This window comes from Natator depressus, chromosome 2 (assembly GCF_965152275.1).
Source record: "Natator depressus isolate rNatDep1 chromosome 2, rNatDep2.hap1, whole genome shotgun sequence".
Taxonomy (NCBI): Eukaryota; Metazoa; Chordata; order Testudines; family Cheloniidae; genus Natator; species Natator depressus.
In genome coordinates, this window is record NC_134235.1 from 223,192,690 (window position 1) to 223,217,389 (window position 24,700).

The 24,700-nt window shown below is 41.9% G+C and overlaps 1 protein-coding gene across 2 annotated transcripts in view; it reads right to left on the reverse strand.

Moving 5' to 3' along the window:
* Nucleotides 1-24,700, reverse strand: part of MINDY3 (MINDY lysine 48 deubiquitinase 3) — a 93,490-nt gene that overhangs the window by 41,077 nt on the left and 27,713 nt on the right. For both annotated transcript variants that reach the window (XM_074943399.1, XM_074943400.1), the window contains 2 exons: nt 16,080-16,150; nt 13,596-13,676 (listed from right to left, as the gene is read on the reverse strand). In XM_074943399.1, the coding sequence (XP_074799500.1) occupies nt 13,596-13,676; nt 16,080-16,150 (152 nt within the window). The remainder of the gene's footprint in view (nt 1-13,595; nt 13,677-16,079; nt 16,151-24,700) is intronic.

Consider the following 24,700-nt stretch of genomic DNA (forward strand, 5'->3'; position numbering starts at 1 on the left):
GCCATGCCAAATACTTCAAATTACATTGGACTCATTCATAAATCTTACCTCATTCTCTGCCAAAAAAACCTCAGTTGTTTTATTAAATTTACTTTAAAATTAATTACTAAGACAACTGACTACTTCTGATGTCTTTTGCACAGAATGAGATATGACTTATGAATGAGTCCAATGTAGTAAATCCAAAGATTAATATAAATATTCAATACTGCTTTGCTTACAAATGTGCAGAAACTTCCATTAAAAATTTGGCATCAATAATTTTTCGTCAAATATTCCATTTTATATGGTGGCTAAATTTTTCATGACAAAGTAGTTTTACATATTTCTTATTACTACAACCTATTGAACTTAAAAATTACACCAAACCATAAAATGAGAACAGAATGTGCCAATTAATCTTTTAGTTCTAGTCAGAGAAGACCATAAATTACATTGTGGCGTTCCATTATTTATTCTCAATGTACTTCAATATCAGATTTGCCCATTTCACAAGTCAGAAGATGTATTTTTAACTGGCTACACTGCTAACTGATCTGAAATTAAACTATGCTCTCCTTCATATATCACCACTAAAAACTCAAATTGAAAATGACTATTTTGTTGCTTTAGAAAATTCAGAATATATTTTTGATTCACACTTGTATAGACCTTGTAATGACAACAGTTAAGTAGAGAATATGATTTGAAGACAGCACCCATGCTGGGAAAAAAAAAATTGTAATCACTTTTCCAGCCATATTTTAAATAGACTAAAATGTTTAAGAAACCTCTCAAGCAAATGATTAAATAGTAGGTTACATTTCAGCAAACATTTAATTACATTTTCCCTATAACTTTGGCAAATTTCTGAAGTGCCTCTTAATTATATTTACTTGACTGTTTAGCGGCTCATGGGAAATTATCTTGTTTCATCTATAAAGGGTGATTTGTTTGTTTATTTTGGAAAGGGCCTTGTGCAATACAAACTGGAGGAAGAGTTTTAATTAGAATTTTTAGAATGAACATTGTTCCTGTGAAGATCAAATGGGAACATCTGCGGAAAAAAAATCTGTGATATTTTGACTCTTGATTTACAAGCCTTTCATCTGGGCTTGGAAAGGCTGTGGGAAGATACAGTAAAAGGGATATTCCATCTCTATTCTAGAGAAGTGTGACTGTACTAAGATGTACAGCTTTGAGAGGGAATCCAAGTTGAAAACCAAAAATCTTATTCTTTAAAGGCATCTTGAACTTGCACACGTGCATGACAAGTGATTTAATCAAAGTAATACTCTCCCATCCCCCAAAGTAAATGAATGTAATTCATTTCATTTGTAATTAACCACTTCAAGTCATCAAATCAACCCAGTCTACTGAGGACTTTTGTGCCAACCAGAGTGACCACAGTTGATGGTATAGCAGGGTAGTGAAATCCCCAGATCTGGCTCAATCCGTCAAATCAACAAATCTGAGGCAGCCCCACAGGTGGCACCAGGTAGGGACAGTGCATGCACATCTTCAAGCATCAGTGGAGAGTTTGAGAAGTATGTATTGGGGTGTGTTTTGTCCATCCTGGCAACAAGGCTGAAACGCATGCAACACCACTTTTGACCATAATGAGTGATAGGAGGACAGTCAGATCTCTGAGATGACGACATTCTGCACAAAATCAACCCATTTTATGCACCGGATTGGGTGCTGACAGCAGACATGGAATGTTTCTAGCTGCCAAGTCTGCCTGTAAGAGTGTGTCCAGGTTTCTGATGCCTATTAGCAATACAGGAAGCACACAGGTTTGATAGGTCCTAAATTTTGTCTCAATGTAAAGACATGAACTTAGTGCAGGAGGCGGTGAGAACTATTTCTCAAAGAATGTCTAATTTGCTGAGGCTGTTTGAACTCTACAAGCAGAGTTGATAGATGAATTTGTCAATAGTCCATGGTACCTGAACCCATACCTGAGCCAATCTGCACCGGGGTTCTGGTGGCCCAGCAACAAGGTTCTGGACATTGGCCTTCTGCCATGAGATGTTCAACCCGATAGCGTGGGCAGACTCTGGAGACCCTGGTTGGCAGGGCTGAAATTCTATAACCTCTCCATAAGCAGGTTAGTGTCGTTGGCATAATCTTGGTCAGTGAACACTTCTTGGGCAACCTGGATTCGGACATGTGGAGTCGCAAACCCTAATATCTAGCTGATACCTTGACAAAATAATGCTGAGGTGAGAATGCATCCCTGCCACACACCTGAAGTTGTGTAGGAACACAATGTACCAATGCAAACTCTTGTGTCGGTACTGGTGTGAAGATGGCATTCCAGATGTGCACAAAGTCGGCTCTGCATGAGACAAAGTGCTAACCTGTAGACTGATTCAAATACCACTTTGATGTTGCTATATGCCACAGGAAGTGTGTGGTTAAATTCTCAGTGCAGCTCAGCAAGAAGCCAAAGGGTAAGGACAGCTTCACTGTCGACTGCTTAACAATGAAATCAGATTGCTGTGGATAATATTTGTTAAGGAGCAGCTGCATCCTACCAAGCAGAACATGAGCAAAAACCTTTCCAGGAACTGATAACAATGAGATCAGCCTGCAGTTGCTACATTCGGTGCAAGATTTTTCCTTCGTACGCGGACACCGTAATGCTGTCTTTCCATTCTGCTGGTATTTTGGCTCATGCCCACAATTTTAAAAGCAGCCGATGCAGGCAGATGCGCACTGATTCCAAGGCATCTTTGAACAGCTTGTATGGAATATCATCAAGTCCAGTAGCACATCTATTCCATAACTTTTGGATAGCCTACTTCAGGTTATGGAGTATTAGTGTTTGTCCCAAGTCTGCAGCCACACTGTTTGCTAGATCACATAGCTCTGGACAGTTGTGAGCAGGTGTGTGGGTCAGCACACTTTCATAATGTGTTTTCCCTCTGTCCAGGGCCTTGTCCATTAATGAGCAGGGAGAGCCATCTGGTTTTGGGCTGGGTATGTCAGAAGGCTATTTGTGGCTGCCAGCTATGTGCAACGGCTCTGCAAGCCGGAGGCAGATTGTTGTACTTTAAGCTGTCCTCTGCTTCATCAGCCAGGTAGTTGATGTAGATCTCATGGTCATATGTGGCTGTGGCCCAGAAAATGCCTTTCGGTCTTTTACTTTCTTGGACATCATCTTGCTTGCATGCTCCCATCTTCTTTGCTAATATATCAGAGGCCTCTTCAGAAATCCAAGGTTTCTTGCGCAAGTGTCTGCCAATTTTTCCAGCCATGACATGTAATATAGCATTATGTAAACCAATTCCAGGTGATCTCCACATCATCTGATAGGGTACTGAGGTTACATCCTCGATGGCCTTGTGTATTTCGCTGCTTCAACAGGATCCTTGGATAGATGCTGGATATTGTACTGTTGGTGGACACCTGGCTTGTGAGGAGTTGGAGAATGCAGTGAGTTGCACAACTAGTCTATGGTCTGAGTTTGCTGGTGCTTCTGTGCCACCAAAAATCTAGGGAGATTTCCCTATGGAGTGGTTTCTGATGAGGATGTGATTAATTTCCTTCATTGTACATCCATTGTTTGAAAACCAAGGCCAATGATGGTTAAGGTACCTAAACCAGAAACCCGTGATTGTGTGCCCATGAGGGCTTGTCCATGTCAAAAGGTGGATGGTATTGTTATTTGGGGAACCTGAACTGAAGGGAGCTGGCACAGTTTCATAACCATTTAATTTGCAGCCAGTCACAGCACTGAAATCTCCTAGCACTAGCAGAGTTGACTGGCTTTGCTGCCAGCTGGTGGTAAAATGCATCCTTTTCCGCAGGTAATTGATCTTCTGATGGCATGAAGGCCATAATGACTGATAAGTGTCTATGACTATGTTGGAGACAAGCACAGAGTAAGTGTGGAGAGATGGGGTTTTGTGTGCTTAGAGTGGTCAGACAACCTCTAACAAAACGCCACACCCTGAATTCAGTGTTGACCGCTGGAGTGGAGAAAGGTTGATCCTTCCACAGTAACTTAATCACTTTGTGACAGATGGTCCTGTGATGTCAGCGATTTTGATCTCGAAATGGGCGAGTTCTTTGACAAGTGCTGCGTTGTATCCAGCGCCATTCAGTGTTAATGTGTTCCATGTGGCAATATGTAACACACCTCTACAGTCAGGTTTGGACTTCCAGGAAGGTGGATCTTTAAATGTAACAGCTAAAATCCATCTTCAAAAGAAAACAGATGGATAAGAAATCCTTTTGCAAAAATAAATAATTTGCTTATTCTCCTGAGGGTATATACAGTTACATTTTCATGGTCTACATCAACAGTTTTCAACCAGGGTTCTATGGCTCCCCCCACAGGGCTGAAACCCCGAGCCCTGGCAGGGCTGAAGCCCCAGCATCCTGAGCTCCCCGGCCCTGTGGGCCCTGGAGTTTCTACAGCATTAGAGGCCATTAGGGGGGGCCTCAAAGAAAAAGGTTGAGAATCCCGGTCTACATCATCCAAACATGAACAATGACCTTAGAGGTTTATACTTAGAGCGTGCACATTGTGATAAGGTTAGTTAGCAACCTTAGAAAACATACATATATTCACAACAGCTTTGTTTTTGATTTCTGAAACCAGTTAGAAATGTTTTCACCATGCTGACTTGATTCTCTAACTGCAAATGCCACAAAGATTGTTAAATAAAATATGCAGTACCTGTTCAGTTTAATGACCTCTGTGTTGAAGTTTGTAAATCTTGATTCTTAAGAATGCTAGAGACTGTATTTCCTCTTCATATACCTAGACAGTGATCCCTCATGAAGCCATGTCTACTTCTGATCCAAACAGGGGACCTGTAAAGTTTGCAAGAGGCAGCAAGTGCCCCAGCAGTCTGATCCAATTCAAACGTGGTAGTAGTCAGAACTTCTGCTAACAGCTAAACCTCCTCATGATCTTTCTCCAAAACTCCCATGATTCTCTGCCAGTGCTCAACATACCTGTTTGTCACTCAGGCCTAGGATTTCAAGTATCAGCCAATTTTTATCTCTTCTCTCACATCCACTCAGCATCTTAATCCTAACACTTTCACCAGATCTTTTCCTTCTGTCCCTCTCATCTAGATCCTAGATCCTCCTCTCCAGCCTCCTAGACATCCATATATCACCCACTTCAGCCCATACAAAATGAAACTGTGATAGTTGTTTTTGCCTATGGTTCTGTTCCCATCTTCCTGGTCTATAAATCCTTCCAATGACTCTCCTTTTTCTACTGCTTCAGGTTCAAGATTCTTTTTCTTACTTTCAAGGCCTTTCATAAATGTGCATAGGGACTTGGATCACACTACTCTTCTGCTTGTGGTTTCAAGAGTCAAAAAATCTTAAGAGCTACTAAAGTTTTCCCAGTCTCATACCAAGGAGTCAAGACCCCAGTACTGCTAAACCCCAGAGTTCAAAAGTCATCCATCAGACCTCCCAAAAAATCATGGGTTTTTTTTTGGTTTGTTTTTTAAGAGATGTTTGGGTTTGGTCTATCTTGATTTAACTCCCGTGTCAACCCCCAGTGTGCATGCAGCAGTAAGCGGTGCCAGCTCTCCCAAATTTATAGAATAATGTGATTTTGGTCCCCACTGCAGATGCTCTCACTGGCTGCCTGATGGAGTAAAGCTTACAGCTTCTCCCCAAACTCCAAAATCGTTATGTCTCCTTCTGTGCTTACATCTGCCTATCATGCACTCTCCAGCCCCACATCAAGTCTGCCCTATGCCACATAGTGAAACTCTGCTCCTCCTGCAGCTCCAGGGGATCGTCACCTTCACCCCCTTAGGCCTAGGGAGCAGCTACAGCAGGGTTCTCATCTCCTTCTCCAAGGAGTATGACAACAGGAATGAATCCTTGAAGCTGAGAACACCCTTATCCTTCATTACCCCACCCGCCCCCAATCCAGGGGGTCTTCACCACCTTTTCCACACCAAGTGTTACAGGGATGAAGGGGCGGGAGGGGAAGGAGCCCAGAGAAGCAGACTCATTTGTCACATGAGTGGTGAGGGCAGGAAGGTGTAGAGCCAACCTGGTCCCGCTCCCCAGCACCATAAACTCATCTCAGTCATGGGCAGGGGAAAGAGAGGGACTGCTTGCTTCTTGATTGGCTGCTTTCCCCCCAGGAAACAGAGAAGTGGGGGAAGGCAATCAGCTGTTTTACCACTGGCAGGGCTGAAATTCACATGAAGGCTGAAGTGTCTAGTCTCAACACAGGAATGGCTCCAGCAGGGGCCAAAATTACATTATGATGAAATCACAAGGGCTAGCAACAGACCTCATGAGTGAGAATCCTACACATATATTTTTAGAATAAGTATAACACCTACATTTGCTATGGAAGGTCAACAGGGAAAAAAGGGAGGAGGAGCTGCCTCATATAGCAAAGATTTATAAACTTGCACTGAGGTTGAGACAGAAGTGGGAGGCAGATTTGTTGAAAGGGGTAAAAAACAGGAATGATGCCATGGTAGGAGGTCTACTATAGACAACTTAACTAGGAAGAAGAAGAAGTGAATGAGACTTTTTAAACTAACAAAATCATTCAAAACACAGGACTTGGTGGTGACCGGGGACTTCAATTACCCAGACATCTGTTGGGAAAATAATACAGCAGGGCAACAGATTATCCAACCAGTTCTTGGAATGCACTGGAGACAGCTTTTAATTACAGAAGGTGGAGAAAGCAACTAGAGAAAAGGCTATTCTGGATTTGATCCTGACAAACATGTGGAAACTAGTTAGAATCTGAAGGTGCAAAGCAGTTTCAGTGAAACTGATCATGAAATGATGAATTCATGATTCTACGGAACAGTAGGAGTGAAAACAGCAGAATTAAGCCAAAGGACTTTAAGAAGGCAGACTTAAGCAAACTGAATGAATTGGTAAGTAACATCCTGTGGGAAACAAGTCAAAGGAAAAAAGTTTCAGGAGACCTGGCAGTTTTTTAGAGAGATATTATTAGGGGAACCAGAGAAAACTATACCAATGTATAGGAAAGATAGAAGAGAAGTTACTCACCTTGTGCAGTAACTGAGGTTCTTTGAGATGGCTGTCCCGGTGGGTGCTCCACTTTAGGTGTCATGATGCCCTGCGCTTGTAATCGGAGATTTGTGGTAGAAGTGCCTGATTGGGCCGTGCATGTGTCGTAGCCATCTCGCACTGCACCGAGTGGTTACATAGCAGTGCGCAGCCAACCAACCCCCTGTTTCTTCTCAACCTCAGAGAATTGACCTGAAACTCCAAAGGAGAGGGGAGGAGGTAGGGTGGTGGAGCACCCACAAGGACAACCATCTCGAAGAACCTCAGTTACTGCACAAGGTGAGTAACCTTCTTTTTCAAGTGTCACCTTGGATGCTCCACTTGAGGTGACTGTTGAGCAGTGCCCCTTAGTGGAGGGGAGGGGCTTCGGAGTTGGTCTATTGACTGTGGATAACACCGTAAGTCCAAAGTGATCATTTGATGCGGATTGTTTTTCTAACGCACAATGTTTAGTGAAAGTATGGACTGATGCTCAGGTAGCTGCTCTGCAAATGTCAGTGATAGGTCACAGATGCTGCCAGTGCTCTTGTGGAGCGCATGTGAATTCCTGGTGGAGGTTATAGATTGGTGTTTTGCTAGCACAAATGGATACATCCAGATATCCATTTGGATAGTCTGTTTTGAGATGGTTTGACCCATCGAGCGTTCTGTTATGGAAACAAATAGTCTAGATGATTTTCTAAATGATTTTGTTCTTTCAAAGTAGAAAACTAATGCTCTATGAACAACGAACATGTGGAGCGAGGCCTCCCTCCCGTCCACATGTGGCTTCGGAAAACATACAGGTAAATAAATAGGTTGATTTAAATGGAAGGGGGAGGCAACCTTGGGTATGAATTTAGGAAGCAATTGCAGGATTACTTTATCTTTAAAGAATGTTGCATAAGGTGAGTGTGCCATTAGGGCACCTAATCTCCCACTCATCTTGAGGATATGATGTCAATGAGGAAGGCCACCTTCATCAATAAATGCAACAATGAACAAGTTGTAAGGGGTTCAAATGGTTTTCCCATGAGTCCGCGTAGAACAAGGTTGAGGTCCCCCAGGGGTGTAGGGTTTCTTAGTGTGGGATAAGTGTTTTCAATGCCTTTAAGGAAGCGTTTAATTGTCGGGTGAGCAAATATAGTGACCCCATCCAACTTGTTGTGGAAGGAGGTAATAGCAGCCAAGTGTACTCTGAGCTTGTGGATTGCCCCGATATTTTAAGTCCTAATAAACAGTCGAGGTTCCTCGGTAGGAGGGACAACTGTGCTAAGATGTGTTTATCTTGGCACCAGGTACAGAATCGCTTCCACTTATGGATAGATGTCTTTCTTGTGCTTAGTCTCTGACTATTCAATAATATATCTTTTACTTCCTCAGAACAGGCCCTCTTGACCCCAGTCAGCCATGAAGTAACCAGGCCTTGAAGTGGAGTACTGCAAGGCTGGAGTGACAGACAGGTCCCGCATCTTGTGATAAGGTGAGGTACTAAGGGAAGGGTTCAAAGCAGTTTTGGTAGGTATGGGAACCATGTTTGTCTGGGCCATGTGGGCGCAATGAGAATGACCCTGGACTTGTCCTGCCTCATCTTGTGAATGACTCTGCTTAGGAGAGGAGTTGGAGGAAATGGATACATCAGTGGCGCCTCCCATTTTATGAGGAGAGTGTCGCCTAGGTGTCCCAAGCCTGCTCTGGAGCAATATTGCGGGCATTTGACATTCTGAGCTGTTGCAAATAGATCTATGATGGGGGAACTCCCATAGTATGAATATGGATTTGAAAATTCCAGGATCCATCTTCCATTGCTGGGTTTGTGAAAAATCCCTGCTTAGTAGATCCACTGTTGAATTCTGACATCCTGGCAGATAGGATGCTGATATCTCTATGTTGTCGGTGATGCACCAATTCCAAAGGGGAATTGCCTCCATACATATGGAGTATGATCATGCTCCCCCTTGGCAGTTTATATAAAATTTGCCTGCTATATTGTCTGTGAGGATCTTGATGGCACTGTTCTTGATTAGAGGGAGAAAGTGGTTGCATGCATTTCGGACTGCCCTTAGCTCCAGTACGTTTATGTGCAGGTTGGACTACGCTGGGGACCAGCGGCTTTGGATCGTATTGTTGAGCCCAAAAGAAAGCTATCTCCTACTGAAAAATCTGCCCCAGTACGACTTTTTTGTAGCCTTTCTACGAGTAGGCACCTTGACAGTTGTTGTTGGAGCAGAGCCCATGTCAGAGGCTGCTGCTGCTGCTGGCAACCGTTGACCAGGGGGTGGCCTGGACTTGGGATTGGAAGCTGGCCTGAGAGATTTCTCCATCTCTGGTTGAAGATCCCTGGCTTTTCTTGTCCTGGCTGTCAGCTTTCTGCAGGTAAACTTTACTTTTTAGTAAAGTGCGTCTCGCTGAGGCAGCAGATACCCTGAGCATGGCTGTCAGAAACTGGTATGGAGAGTCTGCAAGTCAGGCATGCCTGAGAGTGTTGGTTTCTTAGAGGTAAAAACAGGGGTAAACCCTGTTTGAGGCTAAGGCTGTATGCCTGCCAGAGAAACAGGGGAGGTAGAAGGAAAAAAAAATATATATTTTTTGATTAAATTAAACAAATTAGAGTAGGGCAAGTGGATAGGGAAGCTAACTACAACTAAGCTAACACTATCACTATGAATTATCTACTATAAATATTATCTGACTCAAGCCAAAAGGTGGTAGAGAAGGAACTGGGGGACGGTTAGCTGTGCGCTGCTATGTAACCATTCGGTGCAGCACAAGACAGCTACAGCGTGTGCGCGGCCCAACTGGGCACTGCTACCACAAATCTCCGATTACAAGCACAGGGTGTCAAGACACCTAAAGTGGAACACCCACAGGGACACTCCTTGAAGGAGAAAGTATGGTAACAGGCCACCCTGGCTTAACCAAGAGATTTTCAATCACCTGAAACTCGAAAAAAGTGTCAGACAAGAAGTGAAAATTAGGCCTAAATGACAAAGGATGAATATAAAAAACACCATAAGCATATAGGGACAAAATCAGAAAGGCCAAGGCACAAAATGAGATTAAAATAGCTAGGGACATAATGGCTAACAAGAAAGCATTTTACAAATACAAGGGAAGCAAGAGGAAGACAAGGGACATGGTAAGCCCATTACTCAATAAGAAAAAACAGAAAACGCAGCAATGCCCGAAGTGTTAAATGCCTTTGGTTGCAGTTTTCACCAGAAAAGTTAGCAGTGATCAGACAACTAACAGAACAACAGTGTAAAATGGGTAGGATCTGAAGCTCAAATAGGAAAAGAACATGTTAAGAATTACTCAGACAAGTTAGATGTCTTCAAGTCAGCAGGGCCTGAAGGAACTGACTGAAGAGATCTCTGAGCCATTAGCAATCATCTTTGAGAACTTGTGCAGGATGGGAGAGATACCCGAGGACTGGAAAAGGGCAAATATAGTATCTATAAGAAGGGAAATAAGGACAACCAAGGGAATTATAGACCAGCTAGCTTAACTTCAGTACCCAGGAAGATAATGGAGCAAATAATCAAAAGATCAATTTGCAAGCACCTAGAAGACAATAAGGTGATAGGTAACAGTCAACATGGATTTGTCAAGACAAATCATGTGAAACCAGACTTCTTTGACAAGGAAACAAGCCTTGTAGATAGGGGGAAGGAGCAGAGGTCATATATCTTGACTTTAGTAAGGCTTTGGATACTTTTTCACATGGCCTTCTCATAAACTAGAGAAATATAGCACAGACAAACCTACTATAAGTTGGGTGTACAACTGGCTGGAAAGCCACACTCAAAGTAGTTATCAATGGCTCACAATTGAACTGGAAGGGTATAGTGAGTGAGATCCAACAGGCATCTATCCTGAGTTTGGTTCTATTCAATATCTTCATAAATTATTTGGATAATGACCTGGAGAGTACACAAAGTCAGTGTGAGATACCAAACTGGGAGAAAATGCAAGCACTCTGGAGGCCAGGATTAAAATTCAAAATGATCTTGACAAACTGGAGAAATGGTCTGAATTAAACAAGATAAAATTCAGTAAGGAGAAATGCAAAGTACTACACTTAGGAAAGAATAATCAATGCACCAATACAAAATGGGAAAGGACTACTTTGGAGGGAGTACTGCAGAAGAGGCTCTGAGTGTTACAGCAGATCACAAACTAAATATGGGTCAACAATGTAATACTGTTACAAAAAAGAAAACATCATTCTGGAATGTATTAGCAGGAGTGTTTGAGCAAGACACCAGAAGTAATTCTTCCATTCTACTCAGCTCTGATAACGCCCTCAGCTGGAGTACTGTCCCCGGTTCTGGGCACCGCACTTCAGGAAAGATGCGAAAATTGGAGAAAATCCAGAGAAGAGCAACAAAAATGATTAAAGGTCTAGAAACTATGAGGGAAGATTGAAAAATTGGGTTTGGAGACGAGAAAACTGGGCCAGGAAAGTAGTCAGGGGCTTAAATTGCTGCAAGGGAGATTTAGATTAGACATTAGGAAAAACTTCCTAACTACAAGGGTAGTTAAGCACTGAAACACATTACCTAGAGAGGTTGTAGAATCTCTGTCATTGGAGGTTTTTAAGAACAGGTTAGACCAGTGGTTCCCAAACTTGTTCCGCTGCTTGTGCAGGGAAAGCCCCTGGCGGGCCGGGCCAGACCAGTTTACCTGCCGCATCCGCAGGTTCGGCCAATCATGGCTCCCAGTGGCTGCGGTTTGCTGCTCCAGGCCAATGGGAGCTGTTGGAAGCGGCGCGGGCCGAGGGACCTACTGGCCGCCGCTTCCAGCGGTTCCCATTGGCCTGGGGCAGCGAATCACGGCCACTAGGAGCCGCGATCGGCAGAACCTGCGGACATGGCAGGTAAACAAACCGGCCCGGCCCGCCAGGGGCTTTCCCAGCACAAGCAGCGGAACAAGTTTGGGAACCACCGGGTTAGACAAACACTTGTCAGGGATGGTCTAGATCAGTGGTTCTCAAACTGTGGGTTGGAACCCCAAAGTGGGTTGCGACCCCATTTTAATGGGGTTGCCAGGGCTGGTTTAGACTTCCAGGGGCTCGGGGCCAAAGCCGGAGCCCCACTGCCCAGGGCCATGGGGCTCAGGTTACAGGGCCCCTGGCTGAAGATTTTGGGCTTTGGCTTTGACACCTTCTCCACCTGGGGCAGTGGGTCTCAGGCTTTGGCTTTGTCTCACCCCCCCCCCCCCCCCCGGGCAGTGGGACTCAGGGTGGGCTCAGGCTTCAGTCCTCCCTCCTGGGGTCATGTAATAATTTTTTGTTGTCAGAAGGGGGTCTCAGTGAAATGAAGTTTGAGAACCCCTGGTCAAGATAATACTTAGTTCTGCCTCAGTGCAGGGGACTGGATTAGATGACCTATTGAGGTCCCTTCCAGTCCTGTTTTTATTATTCTAATTTAGGAAAATTTATGGCATTTTAACAGAAGTAGTACTTTTCTGAATGCCCAACAACATGAGACTCCTCATACAAGCAGAGTCCCTGTTTCTACGCTCACAAAGATCACTTGTGTAATGACAAGTGAGGGTCAAATAGGGAGCAGATAAAGAGGGAGACCAAAGGCAAGATGGCAAAAAGATCATTTAACTGGTTAGAATGGCATTTCTACATACCTTGATAAACCAGCTTCTTATTTATTGACAAGTTAGCTATTCTGCCCTTCACTTCATGCAGGCTTCATATCACAATTGAGTTTTTAGGAGGATTTGAAAACAAAGATTGAACAGAGAGCAGGCAGAAGTCTCCCGGAAACTATAATACAGAGACCATTTTTAATAGCTAAAGAATTCCGCACTTAAACTATGCCCCTTGTTTCAGGATTACGATCTAAAAGAAGACTTCATTGTAAGATGTTGAATTAGGAATGGGCAAAACTGCAAAAAAAGCTTTCCACAAATTAAAAGCCATCATTTCCTAAAATCAAAGATTCACTTACGCAGAAAGCATTTTTTCAGAGAAGGAGGTAAAAAGTTAAACTTAAAAGGGACAATGTCTCAACCACAACTATGGAAACAATGTGTCAAGAGAAAATTCAACATACGATTTACGAGTTCATTAGGAACGGTTAACTCAAATGTTTTATACTTTAAGTGTAATGGTTTGTAGTTAAAACTTAAATCCTAAAAGTTAAAGTGTTTCCTGATGTACTAATTCTAAACATTTAGTATGTATACTTGAGCTTACAGTACAGAATTCGGTAGCTCACATGGTTTAAAAATGGGTAAAAGCATTCTCAAACAGGTGGAGTTGCAAAAAGACCCCATACATTTTATTTAAACAATCCTCCCCACAACTATAGCAATTTAAGATCTCAGACGTAACATCTATAGTACTGTAAAGCCTAAAATATATTAGTAGCTAAACCCTCTTTTTTTAAAATGCAAGCTTAAGCTTAAAGACACTTTAAAGATATCACTGAAACTGTTAAACTTATTTTAAATGTTCAATGATTCAGTTTTTGTATTAAAGGCAGCTGAAAATCACACTGTAGCAAGATCTGAACTTGTATGGTATTTATCTGCCTGGAGTTGTATAACAAAAAACAAAGCGATCATACCTTGGCAAAAAAGACCGTGAGATGTGTTTCACTGCCAAGTATCCAAATAGGGAACTTTGGAGATTTCAAGTAGGAGCCAACCTAGAAGAGATGCAGTAAAAACAAATAAACTAGCTGACAGCTATAGTGAAGCCCCAATACCCTCCCCACCCCCAAAATTTGTAATATTAAAAAATTAATATTCAGTCACAATTTGAAGGTAGTATTTCAAAACTTTACTAAATCTGTTTTTGATTACCATATCCCCTATTTAATAATTGGTGATCTGCGATTTAGCCATGTAAATCCAACCATCAGCGGAAACTAAATGGCACTAAGCCCAATACTGTGAAGTGCCAAGTGCCTTCAATCACCACCAAAGTCAAGAGCTGGTGGTATACTGTAACTCTGAGGCCTAAGTCACTGTTTATGCTTGTAATAAAAAAGGGGGAGGAGGGATTTGGGGGTTAAAGCAACTGAACAGAGAGCCTTACAACATGAATGCTGTTTATTTATATTGAAAAGATCCTATTTAGCAGGACTATTTTTATTTATTTATTTATTTTAAAAGCTACAATTAACAACTTGTTTTGAAAAAGGTGGATTAAATGACAAGAAAGGGTTAGGTGTTTAATTTGATTAATGCAAAAGTAATTTGTTTGTAGACATCATAATTCTACATTTTAGGTGGCATATTTAATAAGTTTTTAAACCTTGTCCCCTGAAAGAATGTGTCACATATCACATAATTTGGCCAATTTAATAGATGTGGCAGTTTCACCTCCAGAGATTGTTCTGCTCAAACACCCTACTCCAAACTGTCCAGGAAAAAGTAGTATCGGATACTCAGGATGTTAAAACTCCGTTGTGTAATTTGGAAAACAATATAGCTGCTACTGGCAGATCGGGAGGTTTCAATAAGGGAAAGTGTCAGTCGGAGAAGGCAGCAATATCTCATCTTACAATCTTCGAGCCTAATCCTTCACATGTTCATGCAAGTAACTGTACTCTGGTGTTTGTTTGTATATTCAGGCCCTTAAGGTAGAAGTCCATTTGGTTTATGCACTGGGCTATGGATCCTGTGATTATAAACTCATTTATGTTACCTGACAAAAATAAAACAGACCAATCAGGTGCATTTCTTCATCCTCATTAAGCCAACCTAACATGACGGTCCCTCACTTCAGAAGTGAAAGCTCTCCGTACAAAGGCCAAGGGGGTATTGATGAGTTTAAGGCATCATACCACCACATGCAATATGTGGGGTGCACTTACGCTGACTTTAGTCTACCACTGCATCTTTTTAATCTATTTTTATTTGAGTGATAAAACTTTGAAGAGACGTTCATGGTTTGTAGTCAATATTCTTTTAAATATATGCAAATTCTACATAATCCTCTATACAGCATTAATCAAAACAAAAGGATTCAGTGTAGTATGAAAACAAGCCAGCCTTTGACAAATGTTACCATAATAAGAGTGCATGCCAAATAGAAAACATTAACGAAGCATCCAAAATATTACAAGTGTAGTGAAAAGCATACTAATGCCCCTTAAATAAAATCTTAGTGTTGAAGACTTATATTCTGCATCACCACATATCAAAACAGCCAGAGTTTGCATTTAAGTAGATTTTGATATACGCAGTGACACAAACATGAAGTTAGCATCCAGCCCTTTGATGTCAATATTTTGGCATAGAGACATAGTAAGTAAATATCCAAGTAATTAAAAAAAAAAAATCTAGAAGTCACAGCACAGACTGGAACAAGAAAGTTACCATACACAAAATCATAAGTCACCTTGGATTTAACTCTAAGTATAAAACAGTGCCAGCTTCTACTTAAATTAAATTTGCTGCAAAGCAAATTTGTAAAAAAGCAAATCTAAGAGTTTCCTACCAATGCACGAATAATGAACCACTCCAATGTAGCTTTAAAATAAATCACTACTAAAAATGCTACACCTGCCAAAATTACACATTTTAGCTATTACATTTTTGTCTTTACTTTCCATATGACTGAAGGTATGGATTTTTTTTTAATTTAACAAATGGGGTAGCTAGTATCTATTTTTTTTTTTTTTAATTCTGGTACAAATGAAAGCATTCAAGACTTCATAAAATGCATGGTATTTTTGAGCAAGGTTGGAATCTCACATTTAAACATTCTTTTGGCTGAGAAAAGGGCAAAACATACATAAATTAGTTATTCTATTAATGGAGAATAAACTATTCATTCTTAATGTTTACTCGTCACAAGACATGTATTTAACACTCTCTTTATTGTTAGACATGTATTTTATTACAGACTTTTAGCCTTGGTTTCATTTTGAGGCTAGAAATACTACAAACCTAATAACTCTTAGACTGTACTCTTCAACAGTTTAGGATGAAGTGCCTACATGCAATATTTTCAGAAGAGGATGATGCCTTAGTGGAATACTGCTAAGGAGCAACTCGCATGAGAAATATTTTAAAAATTATGGGGAAAAAAGGCAGCTTACCTTACAGTATCTTAGAGATTCCATTAATGTCAAAAAACCTACAGTTGCCTGCTTACGTATACCAAGTAGTTCTGTTTAAAAACAAAACGAACATTTTATTGGATAAATTTTCTATTTTTTCAAAAATGATGTGGCATAAGATACCTTATTTTACAAAGACATACAACTTAAACAAGCGTTGAAAAAGCAATGAGGTCAGGTCAACTGGAAGCTTTAAAAAAAAATTCCAGGATGACTTTAGCCAAATCCCAAATTGTTTATTCCATAAATGAATACAAGTGAAATGAATTATTCATTTTACTAGAAGTCTGCTGTTGACAGTCCTTTTAAAAAAATGTTTAGATTTACAACGCTAAAGCAAATTCTTGTGAAGTATTCTAGTATGCTCTAGAAAAAGAAAAAAAGAAAAAAACGCCTATATCCTTACACTGCCATTTTAGAAAATGAAACGAGCAAAACTTTCCATACTTTTCTTTAATCATATTGACACTGTGGACAATGCAAAAATCAACTGGTTTTGAAATGTTTTATTAATAAATGTCTATTTCTCATCATTTCATTTTTCTCTGGAGAACTTCACTGCGAGCAACCACCAGTACCAGCACTACTTCAGCTGATTAGTACTATTTTTAAAGAAAGCCCCACAATAAGAATGAAAAATACTTTGAAGCCGATGAATGTTTGAAAAGTATAATCTACGTAGAACTAAAACTTGGACTTCAGCATCTTTAGAAATGTAGTTCAACTCTGAAAAGGACTAAAAATGGCTCTGGACTCCCATGTTTATTGTCTCAATGAACCACACTACATGTGCAAAATTTACAAATAGGAAACTATTTGCCTGAGTTGGACATTCTCTTGGATCTGAAAGTCAAGCGGAGTTCTTTTCTACTCAAGAATAACTACCAGTTATAAACATTCTGCAGCCAAAAATACAGCATCCTTAGGTTTACACAGGTCTATCTGATTAAAATTTAGTAGACAAATCTATCGATCAAAAGGAGTAGAATCCAGCTTTCACTCTAAAATGAACAAAAGCAATAAACATTTGTGACACTAAAGCAAGCATACGTCTGAACATACAGTGAGCAGATCTCTTTGGTAAAGTCTTTAAGGTAACATCTACACAGAAAACAAACATCCGCAGCTGAACTGATTCAGCTGGCTTGGGCTCGGGAGGCTCAGGCTGCAAGGCTGTAAAATTGTGGTGTATGCATTTGGGGTCAGGTTGGAGCCCAAACTCTGGAACCCTGCAAGGGGAGAGGGTCTCAAAGCCCAGGCTCCCGTCTAGCCCATACATCTGCACTACAATTTTACAGCCCCACAAGCCTGAGTCAGCGGCCAGTTTTTAACTGCTGTGTAGACATTTATCCAAAGTCACTTTTCAGAGAATTACACTGAAGCTACTTTGATTTTGGGAAAGTGTAGCTCTTAAATATATATTTGTTAGTAATAGTAACTCATGTTATGATTACAAACTGTGATGCATTTACTTACGGGCCAAGTTCTGGGATAACACTGGGAAATATTCTGAATGAAAAAAAGTTCATATTCTCTCTCATGTTTCAATTAGACTCAATCCTGCATTTTGTGACAGCACTGTATGCTCTCTTATTTACTTGGGACAGCATGTGCAATGCATTTTCAAGAACTTGAATTCAACACCTGTGCAGTAAATTTACTACAGGAATTGCATGAAAGAAGTGTTAGTTTTTCCATGCATTTTCTTTATCTATCCATTCTAATAAGTCTAAAAGAAGATATTGGGTAAGTTTGGCATGATGTGTGTTTCATTTATATAATCTGGTTATTGTGCATGATCTCCCTTTCCCAATGTTGCCCACAAACAGACTTCTTTGCTCCGAGTTGCCCAAGAAATGTATTCTGAAGATTCTACACCTTGTAGAATCAAAAGCTTATCACTAAAGGATCTTCCTGATTAACCTATTTTGGAGGTACCTTTGGACCACAGGCTGTTAAAATTCTTTCCAGGCTGTCATTCAGCCAGACAGGAAAGAAGTTGCTCATGCATTGGTACATTTTGGAGTTCAGACAACATACTTCTTCACTTACAGCCTCATTGCTATATATGGCAATATACTGAGCAGAATCACACTTTCCTTGGGAAGAAGGTAAAGTGGCAAGTCCAATTCAAAATCTAACAGAAGGTGTGTAGCCTCTGTTTAGAGCTAGAGCGCTTCCATCAAGTAATTCTAGCTTAATTAGACCTTAAAACAAACAGAGGTGAATATCTAGCCTATCAAAAGGTCATATCAATACAGTAATCCCAGTTAATACCATATATCAAATTCCCTTTGTGAAAAAAAATCTAATTTACACTGAGATCAGTCTTAAAACAGTCCATCAGATGAGGGCTTTTTGAAATGCAATATAGTATAGTATCTTGCTTCTCTACTAGTGAGTGATTAAGGGTAACTACATTTTTCAAGCAGAGATTCTTTTCCTTCCACTTCAATATAGTATCTAAAGAAGCTGATTTTATAAAGTGAATGTCTGAAACCAGCACTGAGTGAAAGGTCCAGTGCAGGACAGAGAACTGCCTACTATTTCGAGACATTATGTCAGAAAGGAAATAGAAGAGATCCTCTGATAGTTGAGGGCTCTCTCATAACCTGCTATGCTGTCTGGGGCTTCTTGTCAGAAAATTAGTCCTTTTCTAAAAGAATTTTTGCAATTACTTTATTGGGTAACTAGTTTTTAGTGCCTTTATATAAGAGCACTTTTTTCTGGCCTTTATTGTATTATACCTAGTGATACTACTTCAAGCTTAATGTAACTTAAATGCCACCTTGTGTTGATATGAAATAATGCAGAAGTTCTGACATTACCCAGATTGTTTTTGAAAAGGCACAGCATTGTATATACGAATAAAATGTATTCTCTGTTTAGAGCTGCTTCATTCAGATGAAAGAGAAGGTTACCCACCTTGTGCACTAACTGAGGTTCTTCAAGATGTGTCCCCCTGTGGGTGCTCCACTTTAGGTGTTGGTGCGTCCTGGCACTGCTGATTGGAGACTTTTGGTAGCAGTGCCTGGTTGGGACGTGCATGCGCAGTAGCCGCCTTGTGGTACCATTGGCGCTCATGCATCCCGACCCCCTCAATTCCTTCTCTATCATGAAGCTCATATAGCGAACTCCATAGAGGGGAGGAGGGTGGATAGTGGAGCACCCACAGGAACACACATCTTGAAGAATCTCAGTTACTGCACAAGGTGAGTAACCTTCTCTTCTTAGAGTGCTGTCCCTGTGGGTGCTCCACTTTAGGTGACTGTAGAACAGTATCCAGTTATGGAAAGTTGGGTTCCGGAGTACATTGCACAGTTGATGATACCACCATAAGGCTGAGTATTGCATCATTCTCAGAGCTTTTTGTTATTCCATAGTTGTTTGTGAACATGTGTATTGAAGCCCAAGTGGCAGCCTGGCATATTTCTTTGATTGGGACATTATGTAGAAAAGCAGTCGAGGTAGAAACTGCTCTCGTTGAATGGGCTCTGATCCCCTGTTGGGTGTTCTATCTTTTGTTGCTGATAACACAGGTGGATGTAAGTCGAAATCCATTTTGATAGTCTGTTTCGAAATGGCAATGCCTTTCGTTCGTCCAGTTGTGGTGGAGATGAAGAGTCTCAGTGACTTACGGAAAGGTTTTGTTCTCTCTAGGTAGAATGCTAGTGTCTTCCAACATCTAGTGTGTGGAGAACAGATTCCTGGGTAGACCCATGTGGCTTTAGGCAGAACGCAGAGAGATATGTAAGTTGACTGATATGGAATGATGAGGGTACCTTTGGTACGAATTTAGGGTGCGGTCGCATAGTCACTTTAAAGACAAAGAATATAGTGTAAGGCAGATGGGCCATGAGGGTCCTGATCTCACCCACTCTATGTGCTGAGGTGATCGTAACTAAGAATGCTACCTTCATTGATAGGTGTAGTAGTGAACAGGTAGCAAGGGGTTAGAAGGTGGCTCTGGTTAGTCCTCTGAGGACTGAGTATAGATCCCATGCTGTTCCAGGAATTCAGAACATGTATCCTGAAGTCTGCAACCCTACAAGAAAGCGTTTTGTAATTGGATGCATGAAGGCTGTGGAAACAGTCACTCTTATGGCAGAAGGTGGTTATGGCCGCGAGGTGTACCTTGAGTGAACTAATGGACAGCCCTGAGTGTTTCAAGTAAAGCAAGTACTCCAGGATCTCATGGATTGGTGTCGTAAGTGCAGGTATGTGTTTGTCACGACACCAACAAGTGAACCTCTTCCATTTATGCAGGTAAGTAGTGCGTGTGGTGATTTTCCTGCTGTTTAGGAAAACAGTTTTAACCTCTTCTGAACAGGCTAGTTTGTTGCATTGGAGCCATCAAAGAGCTAGGCCTTCAGGTGGAGTTTTGGTAGATTCAGATGAAAGATTAGACCCTCGTCCTGAGACAGGAGATCCCGTTGAATGGGAAAATTGTACGGTGGGCACCATGTTAGGTGGTTCAGGTGCGGGAACCATGTTGGGGCAATCAGTATGATCCTGGCTCCATTGGTCTGTATCTTGTGTATTACTTTGGATAATAGCTGGATTGGTGGGAATGCATACAGAAGGGGAGCATTCCATTGGATGAGGAAGGCATCATCTAGGGTGTGTGGTCCTAGTCCTGCTCGCGAGCAAAAGCTTCGGCATTTGCAGTTTGTGTTGTTGCAAACAGATCTATGACTGGTAGTCCCCACTGTGGGACACATGGAATATGTGTTGTACTACTTTGTCGTTCAGCTCCCATTCGTGTTCCCGGGAAAACAGTCTGCTCAATGTGTCTGCCATCGTGTTCTGTTGTTCTGGGAGGCAAGACACAGCAATAGTAATATTGTGGGTAAGGCACTAGTTCCATAGTTTCATGGCTTCTGTGCATAGGGAATGAGAACGCGCTCCTCCCAGTCTGCTTATGTAGAACATACAGGCTATGTTGTCTGTTATTATTCTTACCAATTTGTTTCTCATCATCGGTAGGAAATGTTTGCATACATTTTGAACTGCTCGTAGTTCAAGTAGACTGATGTGTAATAATGACTCGGGAGACCACTTCCCTTGGATTTTGTGGGGTTTGAAGTGTGCACCCCATCCTATCAGTGAGGCCTCTGTGGTGATTAGGATGGATGCAGGGACTTGTTGGACAATTGCTTGGGACTGTCCACCATTGTAGGGACTGTGTGACTTTCAGGGGTAGCGATAGGATTTTGTTTAGGTTATATCTGCCTGGTATGTATACCATGCTTAGCCACCCCTGGAGAGATACATGACCACACATGCGCTGTCTGACTACAAAAGTAGAGGCAACCATGTGTCATAATAGTTGCAGGCAGGTGTGTGCAGAGATCGTCTGACTGCTTGTGATCATAGATATGAGATGGGTCATTGTGTAAAATCTGGACGTTGGTAGGGAAGCTTTTTCTTGTATTGAGTATGTAAGCTCCGATGAATTCTAGATGTTGCACCGGAAGTAGCGTCGATTTCTTCTCATTTATCTGTAGGCCAAGAGTATGGAAGAGCATTATAGTTCTCTGTGTAAAGTTGGTTGCTTCTGTTCGAGTGAGATGCTTTAACAGGCAGTCACCCAAGCATGGGAATATCACAATTCCCTGTCTGCGTAAGTATACTGCTACTACTGCCAGGGTCAAATGGGAGATCCTTTACTTTGGTTTGCAGTTCCCATGGGATTCCTGAGGCTTGTAGCCATGAGGCGCTCCTCATGACTATGGCAGTAGCTGTTGTATGGGTTGCTGTATGTGCTGTATCAAGGGAAGCTTGTAGTGCTGTTTGGGCTGCTAGTTGTCCCTCTGTCAAGAGGGCTTGGAACTGCTTCTTTCTTTTCCTCCGGAATATTTGGTAGGAACTCGTTGAGTTTCTGGCAGCTGACGTGGTTGTACTTCACCAGTAGGGTGGTATAGTTTGCCGTGCGGAGTCTTACAGACGAGTATACTTTTTGGCCAAAAAGATCTAATCTCTTGGCGTCTTTGTCTTGAGGTGTGTTCTTAAATTTATCCCCCTGATTTATGGCGTCCACCACCAATTAATTTGGTCGTGGGTAGGAGAATAAAAAGTCCATGCCTTTGTTAAGGACATAATATTTTCTGTCAGTTATTTTGCTCGTAGGTGGTATGGTGGCTGGTGTTTGCCATATCGTTTCCGTGGGTTCCATCGATGCGTCATTCACCAGTACTGCTATTTTTGTTGTGAATGCTGGGTGTAGAATCTTTAATAGTTGGTGTTGATTCTCAGTTACCTCTTCGTGCGTGATGTTTTGGCTCTGTGCCACCCTTCTAAACAATTCTTGGAATTGTTTAGAGTCATCTGCTACTGTGGGTGGGGGGAAGGGAAGGAGCAGGGGAAAGAGACTCATCTTGTGATGAAGAGGAGTTATGTTCTGATAAGAGGTCCTGTGTGGTGTCTTCCAACTCCTCTATTGTGTCCTCAGGTGCCTCCGAGGGTTCTGTGGCCATCTCCACAGGGGGTTGTATCTGCTTTCTTTTAGATGTGTGAATTCTTTGTAACTGATCTGTATGCCGACCATGGGTCCCAGTGTGCCCATTGCATCGGGAATGGAAAGGGTGGGCACATCCATTGGTTAGCCAGTCATGGGGGTATGTCTCTGTGAGGATGGTCCCTGGTACCTGTGTGGAATGGTTGGAGTTCAGTACCAGAAGGGGAAGAGTGTCCAGAGTAGAATACTCCTTCCTCCATGTCGTCCTCATTGCTTGAGAAGTGCAGCATGGACATAGAGTCCTGGTTTTTCGAGGTCAGCAGCACCGGGAAGCCATTGGTGCAGAGAATCAGAGACCCTGGTGTGGAGGTTATCGGCATGTGTGGAGCCGAGGTCGTCGGTGCCGAGTAGATACGTTCAGGCACCTGCATCGGTGCCGCTCTCTTGTGAGTAGCTTTGGTCAGTGCCGATGTTGGCGGTTTACGTCTTGTGGGTGGCACTGTCATTTTCAGTTCTGTGGGCACCATGTCCGTCCTGGGAGTGGCAGGTGCCGTGGAGGAGGCGGCTGTCTTATGCCTGCCACTCGACTCCTTGCCTTTACCATCATACTCCCGGTGCGGGCGGTGCCAGAGGTGCCCGGAGCATTGAACATGATCACCCTGCTGGCCATCGGCACTGAGGGTAGTGATCTCGCTGGAGACCATTTTCTGTTTAACAGTTCTCCCTGCATTGGTGATGTTTCCCTTTTCCTCTATTTTTTTGGAGGAAAGGGTACTTGCTCTATCCGGGGAGGAGGTGCCTGGAGAGTACCTTCCTGGGGGCTTTCTAGCATCCGATGGAGAAGTAAGGGATTTTTCCGTCAGGGTAATTTTTAGTCTAAGATCCCTGTCTCTCCTTGCTCTGGCTTTGAGGTTGTTGCAGTGGGCGCATTTCTGGGGAATGTGAGCTTCCCCTAAGCAACGGATGCACTGCAAGTGGCTGTCTGAGACAGGCATCACATCCTTGCAAAAAGTGCATCTTTTGAATCCAGACGAGCCTGGCACTATCTTTATCTAATTTTCTAATTAAACAGAAATAAAGAAGGAGAGGGATCTCTCAGAGGTTTTTTTTGGAACTCGAAATAGTCTTAAACTTCAGTTTAAGACTATTTCTACACTATCTACTAACTATAACCAACTAAACTCTAATTGCTATCTAAATTGTTCTATTTCAGTCGTTTTAAGACACCGCTGTTGGAGCTCCATCTGCAGCCCAGGATGGCTCAGAAGGAACTGAGGGGGTTGGGACGCACAAGCGCCAATGGTACAAGGGGGCTACTGCGCACATGCATCCCAACCACGCACTGCTACCAGAAGTCTCCAATCAGTGGTGCCGGGACGCACCAACACCTAAAGTGGAGCACCCACAGGAACAGCACTCGAAGAATTACTTCTTTCTATCTCACAGCATTTGAGCCAACAAAAAGGAACCAGTATTAAAACTGGTAAAGTCTACCACTAAAATGCTTCATAAAGAAATCAAGCAAGTTAAGATAGTTTATTTTGTAACTACTCTGTGAATCTGAAACTTAGTACTCACAACTGAAAGGCATCTTCCAACTGTGCAGGAATATAGGATGGAAGAGAGCAAGCGTGGGAAGTAAGCGGATAGGAAGTCAAAGAGGTAAAGTGGAACTGGTTCAAACAATTTTAAAACAAAGGGCAATCTGAACTGGCGAGAGATGGGCAGGAAAACAATTACTTAATATTCCCATATGGCACGTGGATGCTTATGGAATTTCACAAGTCAGTACTGTATACCATCTGCAGAACAGTTTTGAATATTGTTATTTGATCTTTTTCAATAACTAAGCAAAAGCATGAATTTGATTAAAATAACGAACCTCTAGTGTTAAGATTTAGGACCTCTGCCTGTTCGCACTGAAACTAATCAAGATACTAGGGGTCAAAAACAGGTTAACAGAAACCAAATCACAGTTATATCAACTGTTAAGATATTTATTTTGTCTGATTTTATACACAGTAAATGTGTACAATAAACTAATATTAAACATCAGAACACAACCACCTTAGGTTTTTGAATCTTTAAAAGAAGCACACTTTGACAGTATTGCATACAAGAAAAAAATTATTCTAGGATCAGT